Source organism: Zootoca vivipara, chromosome 14, assembly GCF_963506605.1.
Source record: "Zootoca vivipara chromosome 14, rZooViv1.1, whole genome shotgun sequence".
NCBI lineage: Eukaryota > Metazoa > Chordata > Lepidosauria > Squamata > Lacertidae > Zootoca > Zootoca vivipara.
In genome coordinates this window covers 19127998-19147113 of record NC_083289.1, presented here as the reverse complement: position 1 = coordinate 19147113, position 19116 = coordinate 19127998, and the positions used below count along the sequence as shown (strand labels likewise).

At 45.6% G+C, this 19116-nt stretch overlaps 1 protein-coding gene across 3 annotated transcripts in view; it reads right to left on the bottom strand.

Annotated features, from left to right (window-relative positions):
• NTRK3 (neurotrophic receptor tyrosine kinase 3) overlaps positions 1-19116 on the bottom strand; it is a 416191-nt gene that overhangs the window by 25535 nt on the left and 371540 nt on the right. For 2 of the 3 annotated variants that reach the window (XM_060282684.1, XM_060282685.1), the window contains exon 16: positions 12311-12385. The exons of the other annotated variant lie outside the window; for it this stretch is intronic. In XM_060282684.1, the coding sequence (XP_060138667.1) occupies positions 12311-12385 (75 nt within the window). The remainder of the gene's footprint in view (positions 1-12310; positions 12386-19116) is intronic. 3 annotated transcript variants of the gene reach the window in all.

The following is a 19116-nucleotide window of genomic DNA, read 5'->3' as shown; positions in this document are numbered from 1 at the left end:
TTAAATCAGGCCACTTTAGGGGGCGTGTGAAAATTCTCCTTTTATTTCGGAGGCTAGCCTCACTTTCCTGCAATGCCAAGTTTGGTCTGCTTTATCTGCAAAAGCAGATGTGCTGTTTTTTGCAAGGCAAATCAAGAGGCACTGTGTTATCACATTCACATTATCGACTTAACTACACATCCTGTTCTCTATTCTCTAAGCAGCAAAATGCAGATTTGAAGCACCATTGTGGCAGCAAAATGCAGATTTGAAGCACCATTGTGGATCACATGCCTGGTTAATTGCCCAAAACTTGAATGCAGATCCCCAGAGCTCTTTATCTGACCCTTGGAACTCTCACCAAGGAACCATCTCCTATTGACCCTGCCTTGTATCCTCAAGTATTTTCGCCTGGCTGGAATATGCCCTTGAACTTTGCTAATGCCTCTTGCTTATCTGGATGAAGGATACAGAGGGGCACAGGTGTGTATATAGAAACTCACCTACAGTACAAAGGTGTCAGGGACTGGCTGGATGAGGAAGAGTGGTGAAAGCTGCCCATCCAAGAGCCACCCAGGGAAGGCATAGAAGAATATGACTTAGATCCTAGATCATGGTGGTGGGATACTGGCCACACCTCAGAGGAGGAGACAAACAGGGAGGTACTAGAAACTTGAGAAATCATGAAGAGGCAGAAGCATGCAGGTAGCCCAGCACAGGGCAGAGAGATGATGTTTCCAGTTTGAATACAGGCTCCAACAGAGACAACGGAAGGGAGCAAGACCCTGCATCTCTCCAGTAGCTGCAGCAAGGCAGCCTCTCTGCCGAAGCTCTCCAGCCCCACTTACTCCTGGAACGCAAAAGATGTTACATGTTGCCGAGCCACAGGCCAGACAGGCACAGAAAGAGAGGCTCCTGTGGCTCGTGGTAGCAGATTACAGGGGAGGAGCCCTGGCTCAGGGGGCTAGAAAATGAAGGAAGGGCTACATGCCAGTTCAAGCAACTTCTTCATGGGGGGGGGGGTGTTGTTTTTATGAGCCTCCTTGTATTTTCCCCTTTTCTTAACAAAGAAACTAACTGCATGTTAGCCTCACATCTCCTTCTCTGACCTGTGAATGTCCTGATCTTCCTGTCAGCCCTGTGAGAAAGGTGACATTGGCACCCGATGTTCCATTCCCTCTTGCTTCTGGCTCTGGCCACCTCTGGCATGTGCCTCTTGGAAGAATGCTCATAAGAGACTGTGGCCCTCAGCTTGAAAAGGGGTCCCCACCTCTGTGCAATGCCATAATTGGTGGCACTGTGGTGTAGTGGTTAAGAGCGTAATCTGGGGAACCGGGTTTGCTTCCCTGCTCCTCCACATGCAGCTGCTGGGTGACCTTGGGCTAGTCACACTTCTTTGAAGTCTCTCAGCCCCACTCACCTCACAGAGTGTTTGTTGTGGGGGAGGAAGGGAAAGGAGAATGTTAACCGCTTTGAGACTCCTTCGGGTAGTGATAAAGCGGGATATCAAATCCAAACTCTTCTCTTTTTCTTCTCTCATCATCTGATCTTTACGTATCATCTCTTACTTCTCTCTTTTTCTCTCCTCTCTCCTCACACTTCCACTTACATTTACTATGGGAAATGAGGGGCGTTTAATACAAATAAATAAATGTGTGCATTTCTGCCTCTCTACCAACATGACACCAGGTAGTAATGCAAGATTTCAAAACCCTGTTGGAGGTGAACGCGTCGTGGAACTCTAATGATATGGTAGTGTGTGACCTTGTAAGTACAGGGTAATCTGGCATATACTTGCAAGGGAAATGATCTTGGCATTTCTGCCCGCACCACTGCAGCCTCCTCCAGAAACTGAAACACAAGCCATGAACGTGGCAATTAATCTCTTAACCTGCTTGACACTTCCTGACTTTGGCATTTAATAACCTTTGAGGGGCACAGCATATGTCCAGATGGTTAGCAAACAAGCTCCGCCGCAATCATGACTAAACCAAGAAACACAGATGATGCGCTGAAGCAGCGTTCTATGGGATCAAGGGGAGAGGGGGTAGAAAAGAAAACAACAAAATTGTCCCTTTCCTTAAGAGGTGAGGTGAGGAACCTCCCACCTGTGGGTTTAATCAGTCCAGTCAGTGGACCTCATTCGGCCCACAAGGTTTTCTCCCACAAGCTATGTCCACCTGCCCCACACCTGGTGTCCTGTGTGATGTCAGCTGTGGTGCAGTAAAGATGCAACTGAAAAGGAACAGGAGTGTAGAGTCAGCTCTTGGCTGTTTCTTGGCAAGATCACTGATCAGCTGATTGACCCTGATCATGAGTCCCTTTTGAGGTGCTACCTCACATTATAATGATGGATCCTACCCTCTCGACGCAGCCTTCGTTTGCTCGGGAGGGATCCAGAGTGAGAGGCTAGAGGGGGGAAGGTGGGGCTAGTGGTCAGTTCCAGCAACGTCTCAGCTGGATTAAGACAAACCAGAGAACTCCACATTGTTGTTATTTTATGTTAATAGAAAGCTAATTGCATTCCATTCCTCCCATGTGTCCCTGCCCTGTGATCAACCTGGGCTCACTTGACAGCTACTTGACACACCAGGAGCACCTGATTAGCTTTGCTGGTGTGTTTGCACTATGCCAGGCATCCCCAAACTGTGCCCCTCCAGATGTTTTGGCCTACAACTCCCATGAACCCTAGTTAACAAGACCAGTGGTCAGGGAAGATGGGAATTGTAGTCCCAAACATCTGGAGGGCCGAAGTTTGGGGGTGCCTGTACTATGCTGATCTCATCACTGCCTTGTTCCTCCTGCTCTACCTTCTGGTAAGCAGCAGTAATGTGAGGAACTGGAAATCAGATGAGAGGTGTCACATCACCATACCATCTGCTACTGGGTGGAGATGAATACAGTCTCCCAGGCCTCTCAATCTGGCCCCTGGAAATTTCTCCAGGCCACACAACTATACACAACACAGCAGAAACGGGGTGTGTGTTCCAGTAACTGCACCTAAAGAGAGGGAAGAACTCTTTACTGTAGTTCCTGCACCCAGATATTTATTAACTTACAATCTGGTCCTGATCTTGATCCTTTCTAATACAGCCATATATTATTATTATTTTGATATAAGGAACCAATTTATGAATTCCTAATAACTACTCTAATCAGTCAGCAGTCACAAAATTAAAAGACACCTGCTTCTTGGGAGAAACCTAGACAGCATCTTAAAAAGCAGAGACATCACCATTACCGACAAAGGTCTGTATAGTTAAATCTATGGTTTTCCCAGTAGTGATGTATGGAAGTGAGAGCTGGACCATAAAGAAGGCTGATCGCTGAAGAATTGATGTTTTTGAATTATGGTGCTGGAGGAGACTCTTGAGACTGCAAGAAGATCAAACCTATTCATTCTGAAGGAAATCAGCCCTGAGTGCTCACTGGAAGGACAGATCCTGAAGCTGAGGCTCCAATACTTTCGCCACCTCATGAGAATAGAAGACTCCGTGGAAATGACCCTGATGTTGGGAAAGATTGAGGGCACTGGGAGAAGGGGATGACAGAGGACGAGATGGTTGGACAGTGTTTTCAAAGCTACGCACATGAGTCTGACCAAGCTGCGGGAGGCAGTGGGAGACAGGAGTGCCTGGCGTGCTCTGGTCCATGGGGTCACAAAGAGTCGGACATGACTAAACCACCAAACAACAACAATTATTACTCTAATCACCTTCACTAGCTTTTCTCCAAGGATCTCAGGGTGATGGAGAGAGATTCCAACCCCACCACCTTTTGCTCATTACCACAAACCTATGAAGATTATACATTGACCATCATGTCAACTTCATGGGTGAGCAAGGATTAGAACCCAGGTCCAACACACCACCCCCAACCCTACACTGGCTCTCATGCCAGCAATTGCCTCCTGCACGGATCAAGCATTTCTACCCTTTTGTTATTTGGATGATCCGTATATTTTCATGCACATTAAGTCCACTCATGTTGCTCCCTCTGGAGCAGTTATAGCTTATAAAGCAATCACCGCAATGATTTTCAGATTATAGTCCAATAAAATCTGATAATTTGTTACAAAGCATTCAGGCGGGTATTATATGGCTCTTCTGACATTTAAAAATAACGCTCCACAGTCCATTTTTCAAGGCTGGGTGCTGTCATAAGATGGCAGGATTCACTACTCCAGAATGCAAACGGGCACTTACTCGAGATACGCATCTCATTTTTATATGTATGAGTGCCAAGTTAACAGGCCAAATATCTACCATGTCTCATTTGAAAAATAAAATAAAAATCCGATTTTTAACTCGGCTCAATATACATTCACCACCACAACCATAACACTCCAGTTACTTCTATACTAGCCTGAGCCAAATTTATAATAATTTGCTTGCACCAGGATAAACAGTCTTCTGTTACAGAAATTATAAACAAAACATGCAGACAGATGAGCCAGCCTTATTCTTCCTGCCTTGCAGTGTCTGTGCTAAAACACTGTGAGCGAAGTCAGGGCTATGATTGGCAGGTGAGCTGTTTCAACACCAGGGTCGAAATCCCTGGGTCCTAAAGAGCTTCTATTTTACCTGTAGTGCATTTTCTACCACGTTTTATTGTCCTTGGAATCAGTGGTGGAGCTTCATGCTCCGGCACTGGGGGGCAGAGAGCAGGCGGGGGCAGCGCTGGCTCACGCCCTGGGTGCATGGTGCGCTGACAGGGTTGTGGCAGGCGTCCTGGGGTCGTGGTGCGCTGCCCGCAGGGGCGTGGCATGGTATTTGGGGGCGTGGCACACCTCGCGGGTGGGGGGGAAGTGGCGATGACACTCTACCAGGATCACACTGCTGGCACCCCACCGGGATCACACTGCTGGGGGCGGTGCGCTCCCCCCACATGCCTCTTCCTCCGCCACTGTGTGGAATCTCTGTACATTTGCTCAGGTTAAAGAAACCAAAACTTGATATCTGTAATACAAGCACTAAGTCCCCTTTTGCAGCTATTTCTATACTATTTTCTATATCTTCACAACAGCCACGGAATGTATGTTAGACTGAGAGTTGGTAAGCAGTCAAAGGTGCAAAGTGAGCGAAAATAATGATGGGTTAAGTGAGTTTAAAATATGAACATGCACATTCTCAGAGGTATTTTATTACTGTTTATCAAGGAAGGCATAATGCTTTTTGTTTGTGTATGATTTGGAGTCTACGAAACCCAATGCCATAATAAATTTGTTAGTCTTTAAGATACCAGAAGACTTATTTTGTGTTATTTCATGTGTTCCTTTGGGAGGGATGGGGGAAGGTATTTGGGGAATGGCTTGAGAGCCCTGGTGCCTTTATCTGGTATTGATACAAACTTAGGATACCTGAGTTTTTCATGGGGCATATGTGTGTGGAATTGTCAATATCCAATATCCACTAATAGAATTGTCAAGATGTTCTCCCGACTTTAAAATTACTGTCTTGTTGATGGTAGCGATTTACAGGACAGCTAAGTAATGGATGTTTGATAAAGCATAATTTTACAACTCATCTTAAAAAGAAGAATAAAAAAGCGGATATGATTATTTAATGACTGAATGATACAGCATTCCAGTTAGCCACACCATGAAAGCAAATGCTGAGTAATCAAGTAATGAGAAGAACTGCCATTGATTAGTGGTTCAGTCAACCCTAACACGATAACAGGCATACTGATAAGGCTGTGTACACACAACATATTTAATGCATATTTAAAGCACGTTATGTAGCACACAGAACATTGGGAACTGTCACTCACCCTTCACAGAACTACAATTCATAGCACCCAAAAAACTACAGGTCCTAGCATTCTTTGGGGGGGGGGACATGTGCTTTAAAGGAATTTTACGTGTAAAACGGTAAAAAGTAAAGGACCCCCTGGACCAGGCGTTGGCAACGTTTTCCGGCTGTGGGCTGGATCATTCCCACCGACAATCATCAGGGGGCCAGACATGGGCAGGACATGCGCAGAAGTGATTTCTGGCGCCGCACTGTCCATGTCCGGGGTGCCGGAAATCACTTCTGCGCAACCCTGGAAGCCAGAAATCGCTTCTGCGCATGCCCAGAAACCGAAAATCGCACCTGTGCAGAAGCGATTTTCAGTGTCTGGGCATGCCTAAATTCAACTAGATGCATTGCACACCTAGCATACGAACCTAGAAAGCTGCCTTCTTCTATCAAGCCATTGGCCCATTTAGTCCAGTGTGATAGTCCCCAGCTAGCTGGGGCTGTTTCCTAGTCCGGCTATCTAAGATCTCTCCCCTCCACCCCACCCCTTGAAATCAGAGATTGAATATGAGGCCTTTTGCTTGCAAAACCTGTATTCAGTTGGATTTCCCTAGCATCATCTTTTTCTCATATGAGGTAAGATGCAAGCAATGGATCACAACCAGAGATGAGTGAATATATCAATTTCAGTTTTTCTCTGTTTCTCCTTTTTCCAGCCTTCAGTTTTCTACATTTCCACCCAGTTTGCATTAACAACAACAACAACAAAAGACCAATGGAAATTAGTCCACATTCTTGTGCAAATTCCTCCTCGTGTACACATTTTTGCAAAGCAATTTTCTGTGATGGAATGCATTTTTTTTTTATTTTCACTAATGTATGCATTGGTGTGCCCACTTTAGTTATATGTGTGCCCACTTTAGTTATTTTGTACACCTTCCGTGGATAGAGAACTGAATTGCAATGTTCAGAGAGCATATATATATATATATATATATATATATATATATATATATATATATTAAGAGACATGTAGCAACTAGGAAGGCCAGAGATCCTGACCTTGAAAGAGTTATGCAGAGGCCATAGGTAGTACATCTGGTTTGGATGTGGGAAGTCTTAAGTTTAGAACCCCAGTATCTCCTGGTAGGGTCAGGACTCTGGGAGTGCCCTATGCCTGAGTCAATGGAAAGCTGCTATCGATCAATGTAGATAACACTGACCAGGTGGTCTGACTCAGTGGAAGACCCCTTCCGAATGGAAGGAGGATTGTCCGTGGAATGGGTGGCTAAGCTGGGAGCAGATAGGAAGAGCTTGGAAGCTGCATTAGGAATGCCCTGTAAGGTGCCCCATTTGATGATTCTTATGTACACTGTGTGTCTTACTCATATGTGAAGTGGCATTTGCTTCCAAGTAAGGGTGGGCTTTTGAAAGCTTGGGATGTCTGCGTTTGAGATCATGGACTGCGTGGTTTCCGTGATTCACCCTCTAGATAAAGCAGCATGGAGAATTCTTTCTCATCCTCCCCCGTAGCAGCTTCACTCCTTTAATTGCTATCACCCCAGTGTGTTAACATTATTTAATTGCTATATTATTAAATGATACAAGATGTACTAAGGGAATTTTTTAATCAGCATATTTTATAGACTGGGGGTGGGAAATTGGGTGTTTTTTAAAAAAAACGAAAGCAAGAGAAGAAGGAGAAGAAGGCTAACAGCTAAGAGGTGGCTGTCTGGTGAAAAAGGACAGCTACTAGAATGACGTTACAATGTAAGAGAGAGAGGGGAGATCAGTCCATATAATATATTAGAGCATTAATAAACGAGCAGACCTTATACCAGGAGAACGTTCAGTCTGTGCTTTTGCAACAGGATTTGGTCCATTTGCTGGGTTGGAAAAGATGATGAATTGAAATGCAGGACTGAGACTGATTTGGGTAGGAACAGCAGTGGCTGGTGCCCTTCGGGATTGGTAGGGAGACTAACAATAGGTGGAGCCAGAGCCAATGGCAGCCAGAGCCAATCAGCTGTAGTTTTGTCCCCATCCTCCTCCCTGTTGAATTCTGAAAGGGCAACACTGAAGATGCATTCATGTATCATATCATATATCATATAATTGTAGAGTTGGAAGGGACCCTGAGGATAATCTAGTCCGGGGGTCAGCAACCTTTCTCAGACCATGTGGTGGGCTGGACTATATATTTGGGGGGGGGGAATGAACTAATTCCTATGCCCCACAAATAACCCAGAGAAGCATTTTAAATAAAAGGACACATTCTATTCATGTAAAAGCACGCTGATTCCTGGACCATCTGCAGGCCGGATTGAGAAAGCAATTGGGCCGCATCCAGCCCCCAGGCCTTAGATTGCCTACCCTTGATCTATTCCAACTCCCCGCAATGCAGGAATATGTAGTTGTTCCATATGGGAATTGAACCTGCAACCTTGGTGTTATCAGCACCATGCTTTAACTAACCAATTGAGCTAGGCAGATTAACACGTGAGGAGTATTGCATTAGTTTTCCTGATTATAATGCTAGCATTTATGTCTCAGTTTCTAATGCTCCTTTCATACTGCAGTACCTGTTGCGATATGGGACTCTGGCTTTTTGGCTGATATACAGCGAAACCTCGGTTGTCGAACTTAATCCGTTCCGGAAGACCGTTCGACTTCCAAAACGTTCAACAAGTAAGGCACAATTGCCGATTGGCAAAATCCATTGAAAAAATGGAGAAATGTGCCTCAGAAGCTGTTCAACTTCTGATGTGCATTCGAAAAAGGAAGCATTCACTTCCAGGTTGCCGGCATTCGAAAGCCAAAACGTTCGACTTCTGAAGCGTTCAACAACTGAGGTCCCAATGTATTGGCATCTTGCATTAAATTTCATGCCCACCTGTGGGATTGTGTAATTGGGTGTCATTGCAACTCCCCTGCCCTTTCTGCACATGTGTGATTCTGTTCCCCCATGAAAAAAAATGAATAATTTTATGTCACCATAGTGTTTCAAAGTTCGTAACCTTACTTGCACAATTTTCAAGGTAAGAGGGCTGCAAACAGATTTTCTCCAGAATCAAGTTTCCCAGAAGTGGCTTTTACATCATGTTGAAGATCAAATATAATAAGGAAATTAACAGTTAGGGAAACATCGGAGAAATGGAATAAACTGCCATGTGAATGTAGCCTGAGACTGAGGAGGAAGCTGACATCCAGAGGCACCAGCTGGGCTGGTTTTAAAGTAAGAAGGAAGGTGAGTGACTGAGGGCAGTCTGGGTTTGGTGGGGCAGTGCCCCATTCATCCGAAGGAACCAGCCTCCACTGGGTAGGGGTGAAGGAAGCTGCATTTTACCACATCAAACAATTCGTGCACTTTCTTCATTGCTGTGAGAATTCTAGGATCTCAGGCAGAGATTTCCTCATCATTTGTTAACTGAGCCTTTAAAGTGTGGGGGAAGGTGATATTAAGTATAATTGGTTTAATTGGTGCTGAAATTAAAATACCTGTATATTAATGAAGGTTTAAAATGGAAAATGGCTAAATGTGTATTGCTAACATTGGGGTTTTTCCACAGGACTCTAAGCTCCTCAATGGGTTAATGATTACCTGTTGACTAGCAACTAACTAACTGAATGCAACCTTTGATCATGTGATGAGGCTGTTGAGTTGCAAAATCACCATCTTGAAAGGGTGGTAGCTGTTGGCCTTTCTCTGAACATGACAGAGAAAGAAAGGATGTGACAATGGCTCTGCAAAAAGAGCTACATAGATGGCAGGATGGAATCGGGGAGAGAGACATTGCTTTGATTGCTGAAGTTATTTTTTAATTCTAAGATGGTGAGCCTGTGCTGGAAAACACAAGATATTGTATGGATATTTTTGGATGTATCTTTTTATGTTTATGCTTTGTTTTGAAGAGTTCTGCAAGTAAAAGTTTGATGATGATGATGATGATGATACCACCCTATACCCAGAAGAAGTCTCAGGGAGGTTCACATAATAAAATCAAAATGTAAAGCCACAAAATACATAATCAAAATAAAAACAAGGCAATAACACCCCCCTCCAAAAAAACCCCCCACCGTATTTTAAAAGGACATAGGATGTCAATCAAATCAACCAAAGGCCTGTTTGTTTGTTTTTTAAAAAAGGGAACATTTCCATGGGTTTGGGCAATGATTCATTTCAAAAGGAGTCAGTTCTCATACATCTGGTCGCTTCAAATTGCACAATAATAATATCTGCAATAGGAGATCCTGAGCACAGAAGCTGGGGCTTCCTGCATGCTAAGCATGTGATCAGCCACTGAGCTATGTGGTCCTTCATCCAAGGGATGATGATGAAACTCCTGGCAGCAATTAGAGCAGTTAAGTTAGAGAAAGGCTGGTCATATAATAGGCTGACCCGGTGTGCTGCGTTATGTAGAGAACACTCCTCTGTTTGAAAGAGTCCTCTGGGTGAAGGGCTGCTCAGTCCAAAGCCTGGCTTAAAGCTAAAGCATGTTAAGAAAGGAGAGCAGAGGAGGCCTTGAAGATGCCTGTCAACAGTCAGACAGCAGATGCAACAGGTCCCCTGATGACAGTCTTCTCATTATGCTGATATCTATGACACTTCCATTTAAATTATAGTAATAGATTCTAAATTTGCATCTATACATCTAAATTTGCATCTATACATAGGAATCAGAACATGCAAATTTTATGCAGATCTTTTGTCCGCTTTTGGGAGGGGGGGTAATTCCCCACCCCAAGGCACAGAACGATTGAGCGGCTCTCATCCCAGAGAAAAGGCAGGTCAGGTTGATGTGCCGAGGAGGGAAGGAGCATAAGCAGCCGGGGGGGGGGAGCTGGATATTCAGGAGCTGGGGGTCTCAAGAAGGCGGCAGCCCAGTACAAAGAAGGGAGCATTGTAAAAGGATGTGGTTCCAAGATATTAGGAAGGCGGCGGCAAAGGGGCACAGAGGGGTGGCAAACTGAATAAAATATTGGGGGGAAGGTAAGCCCTGCACTGCATATTGATCACATGACACAACATTTGAATGGCAATGCTCATCAAGGAGGAGGAGGCCTGGCCCCCTCAAATATTTTATGGGGGGCAAAGACCCCTTGGCTCCTAGGAGTTGGCTCCTGTGGAGGGGAGCCACCAAGATGAGGAATACATTTGAAATATCAGCATCTAGATCACTGGCTGGAGCACGTTAGTTTGAGCAATGAGACATAGGTGATGACTGAGAGGAGATGGAGGCCCCATTCATTCGCACCATACATTTAAAGCACCTAGATTTAACACACTATGACCCCCAGCTTTCTGTGAAAAGAGGGATTGATTGATTGTTGAACCACTCTGAGAACTGTAGCTGTAGGAGGGGAATAGGGGCTCTCCTATCAACTCTCAGCACCATAGCTGCCAAGTTTTCCCTTTTCTCGCGAGGAAGCCTATTCAGCATAATGGAAAATCCCTGAAAAAAAGGGATAACTTGGCAGCTATGCTCAGCACCCTTAACAAACTACAGCTCCCAGAATTCTTTGGGGGAAGCCATGACTGCTTAACGTGGCATTATAGTGCTTTGAATGTATAGTGTGAATGTTGCTGACATATTTGTTGTTGTTGTTTAGTCGTTTAGTCGTGTCCGACTCTTCGTGACCCCATAGACCAGAGCACGCCAGGCACTCCTGTCTTGCACTGCCTCCCGCAGTTTGGTCAGACTCATGTTCGTAGCTTTGAAAACACTGTCCAACCATCTCATCCTCTGTCATCCCCTCCTCCTTGTGCCCTCAATCTTTCCCAACATCAGGGTCTTTTCCAGGGAGTCTTCTCTTCTCATGAGGTGGCTAAAGTATTGGAGCTTCAGCTTCAGGATCTGTCCTTCCAGTGAGCACTCGGGGCTGATTTCCTTCAGAATGGAGAGGTTTGATCTTCTCAAGAGTCTCCTCCAGCACCATAATTCAAAAGCATCAATTCTTCGGCAATCAGCCTTCTTTATGGTCCAGTTCTCACTTCCATACATCACTACTGGGAAAACCATAGCTTTAACTTTACGGACCTTTGTCGGCAAGGTGATGTCTCTGCTTTTTAAGATGCTGTCTAGGTTTGTCATTGCTTTTCTCCCAAGAAGCAGGCGTCTTTTAATTTCGTGACTGCTGTCACCATCTGCAGTGATCATGGAACCCAAGAAAGTAAAATCTCTCACTGCCTCCATTTCTTCAGCTTCTATTTGCCAGGAGGTGAATGGGACCAGTGGCCATTGGGTTTTTTGGTTGTTGTTGTTTTTTTTGGATGTTGCGCTTCAGACCATATATTGCGCTCTCCTCTTTCACCCTCATTAAAAGGTTCTTTAATTCCTCCTCACTTTCTGCCATCAAGGTTGTGTCATCAGCATATCTGAGGTTGTTGATATTTCTTCCGACACTCTTATGTTTTTAATAGGAGCAAATTAGTAGATTGCAGAGGGACCTCTAGACAAGAGATTGCAGTCTGCCCAAGCACCTAATCTACAGCATGGGTTATCCATAGCATGGTTATCCTGCCCCGCCCCAGTGACCAGGTTCTCAGTCAAGCAACTGCCCCCCTCCCACTGGAGTCGAGATCCACTCACTGTTGTAGCTGCCATTGCTGCTAGTCTCTGCTGCTGCCACGTAGTCCTGAAATAGCCCTTCGGATGCGGCACTTCCTGACAGCGAATGGTTGGAGACAAAGGGAAAGGAGGGTTGGGGGAAAACAGAGAAGGAAAGCAGGGAGGGAGGACGGGTTGGGGGGGGGTATGTGAAGGAATGAAGTAGGGGACAAGAAGGGAAAGGGTGTGTCTTTAACTGCATCATACGTCTTTTCACCGGCTGCAACATTCCAACAGCTTAATGCATACTTCAGGCTTTTCAACAGATTGTTGCCTATGGTGATATCGGTTTCATAATTTTTGGCCTGGCAATATATTGCGATTCATGGTGTGTGTGTGTGATTGTGTGTGTGTGTGTGCGCGCTATGCAAAAATCACAGTGTGGGAAACACCAATGCCTCTCTCAATTCCTGCAGCCCCTGCTAACTCTGCAGGCGCCAGAAAAAAATCACAATGCAGGAAAAAACCATGAAGCCAGCCAATGCCTCTACATAGCTCCATCACAATGTTGAAACCCAGATATTGCTCAGCCCTAGTTGTGGGTCCCCAAGCAGCTGCCCAAGGATGTCAAGCATTGGTGCTAGGGGATGCTCACAAGCAGGGAATAGTGACAACTGCATCCATATATCAATACAATGCAGTCTTCATCAACCTGGAGTCTTCCATAGGTTTTGGGCTACAATTCCCATCATCCCCAGCAAGCATAGCATCCTGGCTGGGGATGATGGGATTTGTAGTCCAAAGCTTCTGGAGGATACCAGGTTGGCAAAGGCTTATATGCAGAGTTCAGTGATGGTTGGAGGCTCTAGTTGAGAGGGAGGGAAATAATATTGTGGCTGTATTTTTTTTAAAAAAACTCCCCTGGATTCAGAAGTTGCAAACTGTCTGATATGAGAATCCCACAGCCAACAATGGGGCATTATGCATAAACAAACTCTAAGCAAAAAAAAAAGCAATCAAGATTCAGAAGGGGGGGGCACACAAATATAATAAAGAACAGTGCTAATCTCATCTAACCTGCTGGGATGAAAGACTGATAGCTCTCTCCCCCTGTCCCTCTGCACATAACTTAGAGAGACTGCAATCCATTGTTGATTTACAACCCTCTTTGAGTAAATATGAAGAAACTGCCATTGTTTTGACTATACAGAACCCAATGATCTCATCCATTTTCCTTGTATGGTCAGGGGAAGAGAAAGAGGAGAAACACTTCTTTTCCTGGCTGCTGTGAAGATTCTAGCAAAACGTTGCAAAGCTTAAGTTATTGCTGGGAAGAATTAGAAGGGATTTGGAGCAACCTGTTTTTGATGGAATAATTCGGTTAGGACCTAAGCTACTTATTGGATCAGGTCCACTGCAAGGATAGCTTTAGTTCAGCTCTCTTGCTTCACAGGCTATCTGTCATGGATGCTTTAGTTGAGATTCCTGCATTGCAGGGGGTTGGACTAGATGACCCTTGGAGTCCCTTCCTACTCTTAGGATCCTATTGCATCTTGTGTGAGGCCAAAATTTCTCCCCAAATTTGTGGGTAAGGAGGCACTTGGCTTTGGGAAGAGGCATGAGGCTCTGGTAGGGTCCTATACTCCGCCCATATCCTCCCCAAAGCTGGGAAAGTGCTAACTAGGCTTTGGGAAGGAAAAGAGAAGACTCTGGGACCCTGTCAGGGCCTCATACTTCCTTCCCAAAGCCAAGCATCTCACTTACTGGGCTTTGAGATGGCATCCCCTCAGGCCAGCGCCCAGTGTGAGTGCACTGCTCACAAAGCCCTAAATCCCTAAAAGGTGCTAGCAAAGGACTGGCAAATTCCTGTGGCCCATCTCAGGAGGCTGAACAAGAATGTTATCCTATCTCTTAATCAAGATCAGAGCAGCAAGAGCACATTTTTAACTCCATCTAGATACAACTGAAGTCCAGTGCCCCCTAGGGACTAAACTGTATAATGACGCTATCCACATAAGGAGACTGCCATATCTGAAACTAAACCTGGAGGGTATCCAGCTCAAGGTCCCTCAGGCCAGTGGCTGAAAATAACTAGTGTTGACCAATAAATGCAGAAGAGTATTTATACCAGACCTGGGCAATCCAGAGACTTCATGTCACTTTTCAACCACAGGGGCCAAATCAACCCTGTTGCCCTTTGTTCCTGGAATGTACTCAGAGGCCTGAGCACACACCCTCCATATAAGAACATAAGAAGACCCATTGGATTGCATCAATGGCCCTTCTAGGCCAGCATCACATTGGCCAACCGGATGCCAATGGGAAGTCTGCAAGCTGGATCTTAGTGTAATAACATTCCAGAATAGTTTACTAATCTAGGTTTCTGCTAAGGTCCAAACTGCTGACAGATACAGACGATGGTACAATGGTGGAGGAGAAACATGTCAATAGCTAAGCAAATGGGCCTCATTAGGACATCCCAGAGGTCTCCTGGTGAATTTGTTTGCCCAGCTCATTGCAAACTATTCACATCTAGATGTTGTGCATTGAAAAGGGCCGCTTTTTATGTTCTTGAATTAGGAAGGAAAATTCTTTTGTTGTTGTTCCCTCAGACATTCAAGGAGCTGCCCTTCCAGAAACTCCTGTTCCAATGCATATGCAATTTTGTGCACCATTGCCCACCAATGTTAACATTCTCTGTGTGACAGCCTAATCACAACAATTATTTGATTAAAAACTACTGCCAAACAGCCACCATGCAAGAGTCACGGAAATGAATGGGAGTTTAAGAAGAACAAGGTTATCATTATACCAGCATATCCATTGACACTTATCAGCACAATATGGGGTGTGGGCACATAAAGGACTGGTCTTTGAGCTTTAGATGATGCACCTGAAAGGAACCAGGGATATAATCTAGTCACCATCACTCCCTCTAATAGTGAACACAGGTAGTGAAAGCCCAACGTATTGGAGTCTCAGAGAAACAAGGAGGAGATATTAGCAAATCCAAGGTTGGTTGCTCAGAAGTTGTTGTTGTTTTTTAAAGACCCTAAAGGGGCAAACCTCCCCACCAAGGAATCAGCTATAGATTGAGCATAGGAACATTGGGAGCTGCCTTATCAGATCTTTGGTCCATGTAGCTCAATATTGCTTACACTGGCTGGCATTGCTCTCCAGCAGGGCCGTCTTAAGCATATCGGGCGCCCGGGCGCCATGGTGCGAAGATCGCTCTGCCCCCCCCCTGCCCCATTTTTCACCGCGGCTGTCTGGCGGGCGCAGCACACTGCACCGCTGCAGCGCACTGCGCCCCCTGGCGGCCCGGTGCCCTGGCGCCCTGTGCCACCCAGTCTTGCCTTAGAGCCGGCCCTGCTCTCCAGGGTTTCAGACCAGGGCTCTGTCCCAGTCTTACCTGGAGATGCTGGGGATTGAACTTGTGACTTCTGAACGCAAGGCAGATGCTCTGCCAATGAGTTATGGCTCTGAGCATGGACCGTAGCTCTGGAACGTTGTGTGATAGAACAGGAGAAAATGAGAAGGTTGGGGAGGGAGTTGAATCAGTATCCTGAAAGAGAGCGTGGCCGACTGGAATGCTGAACGGACTTGTCCCCTCCCTCCGTGAAACAGAAATAATGAGCTTCATTTTGCAAGCCAATCCAAAACTCTAAAAAGCCTTTTTTTTAGCAATGACTGCAAGAAATCTGGTGGGTGGGTGGGAGGGAGGAATGCTCATGTGTGACCGTCTCTCCAAATGTCATCTGTGAATGATGGGATTCTTGGCCCCTTCACTCGGTATCCAAGGCAAAGCAATGCAGAAACTCCTCCATGGCTTTTGTCAGGAAACTGCCGACCACTATCCCACATGGCAAGCCCTGTCACTGTAGTTTCTCACCAAAGAACCTTCTGGACCAACTCCACCCAGGCTGGCCATTGGCTCCTCCTGGATAGGGAAGAGAAGCTTCTGTCTTAGTGGCACTTTCCTCAAGTAACAAGGTCTATCCGAGTTTGGATGTGTATCTATCTTGAATTATTGTCTTATTTGCTGATTCTGAATATTCCTCAGTCCTGCCTCCTGGGTCTTCCTCTGAACCAAGGTTGGCCCACCTATGAAGCAAGGTGAAGAGACTGTCTCAGGTGGCAGGAACCACTAAGGCAGCAGATCCAGCCTCCAAGAAATGGATCATCCACAGCTGCTGCTGATCCAGTGGTAGCTATAGCTGTACTCCTTGAAGGCTGGATCTGCTGGTGCCTCAGCAGTCCCCACCCCACCCCCAATACGACAGCACCTTGGTGAATAGGAGGCACCACTGGTCTCCTCCCACCCTTGTTCCTGATGTAGGTCTTTATTATTCCCTTGTTCTTGATGCAGATCTCCACTCACCCCTTCTTCCCTGGCAGAGGGATGCCTCAGGTGCCAAAATGTATTGGGCCAGCCCTGCTCTGAGCTTTACTGAACATCTTCTGTGCCAACAGTGCCCTTCAGCTCTCTATAGTGGACAAACAGGCCAAACCCTACGCCAAAGGATAAATGGACATAAATCTGACATCAGGAACCATAAGACAGAGAAACCAGTAGGAGAACACATCAATCTCCCAGGACATTCTATACAAGATCTCAAAGCAGCTGTTTTATTACAGAAAAATTTCAGAAACAGACTAGAAAGAGAAATTGCTGAATTGGAAATCATTACCAAGCTTAAAACCACGGAGCCACCTGGGATGAATAAAGACATAGGATTCTTATCTCATTATGCATGATCAAGCTTTCTTTAGCCTCAGCCCTTGTTTTTTCCCTGCAGGACCTATTGCAGTAATCAGCAGTCGTTAACAGCCATCAACAGGTTTACCACTCTTACAGCCCATCACCCCCCCCACCCTCTGAATATACATAAGGGTCTGGTTGCTTCTGTTTCTAGTGTATCTGAAGAAGTGTGCATGCACACAAAAGTTCATACCAAAATAAAAACTTAGTTGGTCTTTAAGGTGCTACTGAAGGAATTTTTTTATTTTGAACATCCTCTGGTTTAATCCTCTGATCTTGACCTTAGCAATTAAGACAGAGAAAGTAACAACAGCTACAGTCTTTTGCACATGTATCTGGAAGTCACTGCCACTGGCTTCAATATGACTTCTGAGCAGACGTGCATAGGATCATGCAGGGCCGTCTTAAGCATATCGGATGCTGTGGTGCGAAGATCGCTCTGACGCCCCGCCCCGTTTCCCACCACGACTGGCGGGCGGGTGCAGCCATGCAGTGTCCCCCTGGCAGCACAGCGCCCTGGAGCCCTGCGCCACCCAGCCTTGCCTTAGAGCCGGCCCTGGGATCATGCAGTTTTCCATTCATAGTATATTTTATTTTATGCTCTCCCCGCCCCCGCCCCCCCTTTGAAATGAAAATTCCAAGAGCAAATATTCTGACCACATACTAGCCAGGAGAATTCCCGCTCCCCTCCAAAAAGACAACTCTTTCCATGCAAATATCTTAATTACAAAAGTTAAGGAGGATATTTATATGTAAATTTGTGCCGCTCTTCTTTTCTATGTCTTGCAGAATGCCCCTTCATACAAAGAAAAGCCTTCAAGTTTGTCACAATTAAAGAGTTCCCAGCACACTCAACAAGCTAAGTTGTGTGTGTTTGCCCCCACTTATCCCAAAAATGCACCACAAAAACCATACTTTTAAAATGCTTTTGGAGTTTCTCTCTGATCAACAAGATGCTTGGCTAGGATTGATCCACCTTTGCAATGATACATGAGTGCAAGTGACCCTATATTCTCTCTCTCCACTCCCTTCCCCACTTGCCTGCCTCAACAGTTTTCATAATGCCATTATACAAAATTATATTCCCCCCCCCATATAGTATGGTGGTGGTGGTGGTGGTGCTATTGTGAACCATTTTTGGATCAGGCCATGGGATGGCAGTAAGATCCAACCCACCATTTGAAAACCAGTGGTCTACAAAGTCTTATGAAGAGGCGTCTCCACCGCCATCACTCAGCTCTGTGGTCCAGCTCTGAGGTTCAGCTCTGAGGGCCTTCTGGTGGTTCCCTCACTGCAAGAAATGAAGTTATAGGGAACCAGGCAGAGGGCCTTCTTGGTGGTGGCACCCACCCTGTGGAACACCCTCCCATCAGATGTCAAGGAGATAAAGAATGATACAACTTTTAGAAAACATCTGAAGGGAGCCCTGTAAAAGGAAGTTTTTAATGTTTGATGTTTTATTATTCATTGGAAGCTACCCAGAGTGGCTGGGGCAGGGGGCCTTCTCAGTAGTGGTCCCCCCCCCCGTGGAACACCCTCCCATCAGGAGAAGGGTAACTATAGAACCTTTAGAAGACATCTGAAGGCAACTTTGTTTAGGGCTGCTTGTTAATGTTTAATGTTTTATTATATTTTTATATATGTTTGAAGCCACCCAGAGTGGCTGGGGCAACCCAGTCAGATGGGCAGGGTACAAATAATGTTCATCCTTGGCCTAAGCAGCTCTCGGCATCACAACTTTTGCTTTTGTGAGCCATGCTTAGTCCCCCGCCACCCATAGTCTCCAATTCATTGGCACTCCCAACTAAGAGCTTCCCATCGACCTGACAGGAGTTCCTTTGTCAGCGTTACTCTCATTACCAATAATAAAATGAACAGCAAGCACTTCCGAAAGTATCAGCCACACAGGTGGAGAGCTGAAGGAGAGAGAATGAAGTGGGGAAAGGGAGTCTGAGGATCAGGTGCTGCAGCGAGGGGGGGGGACAGAGAAATTAGGATAATTACCATTCTGAGATAATGCCATGCAATGTAACACAGCCTAATTGTCCCATTAATTCCTCTGCACTCACAATGCTTTGCTATGAAG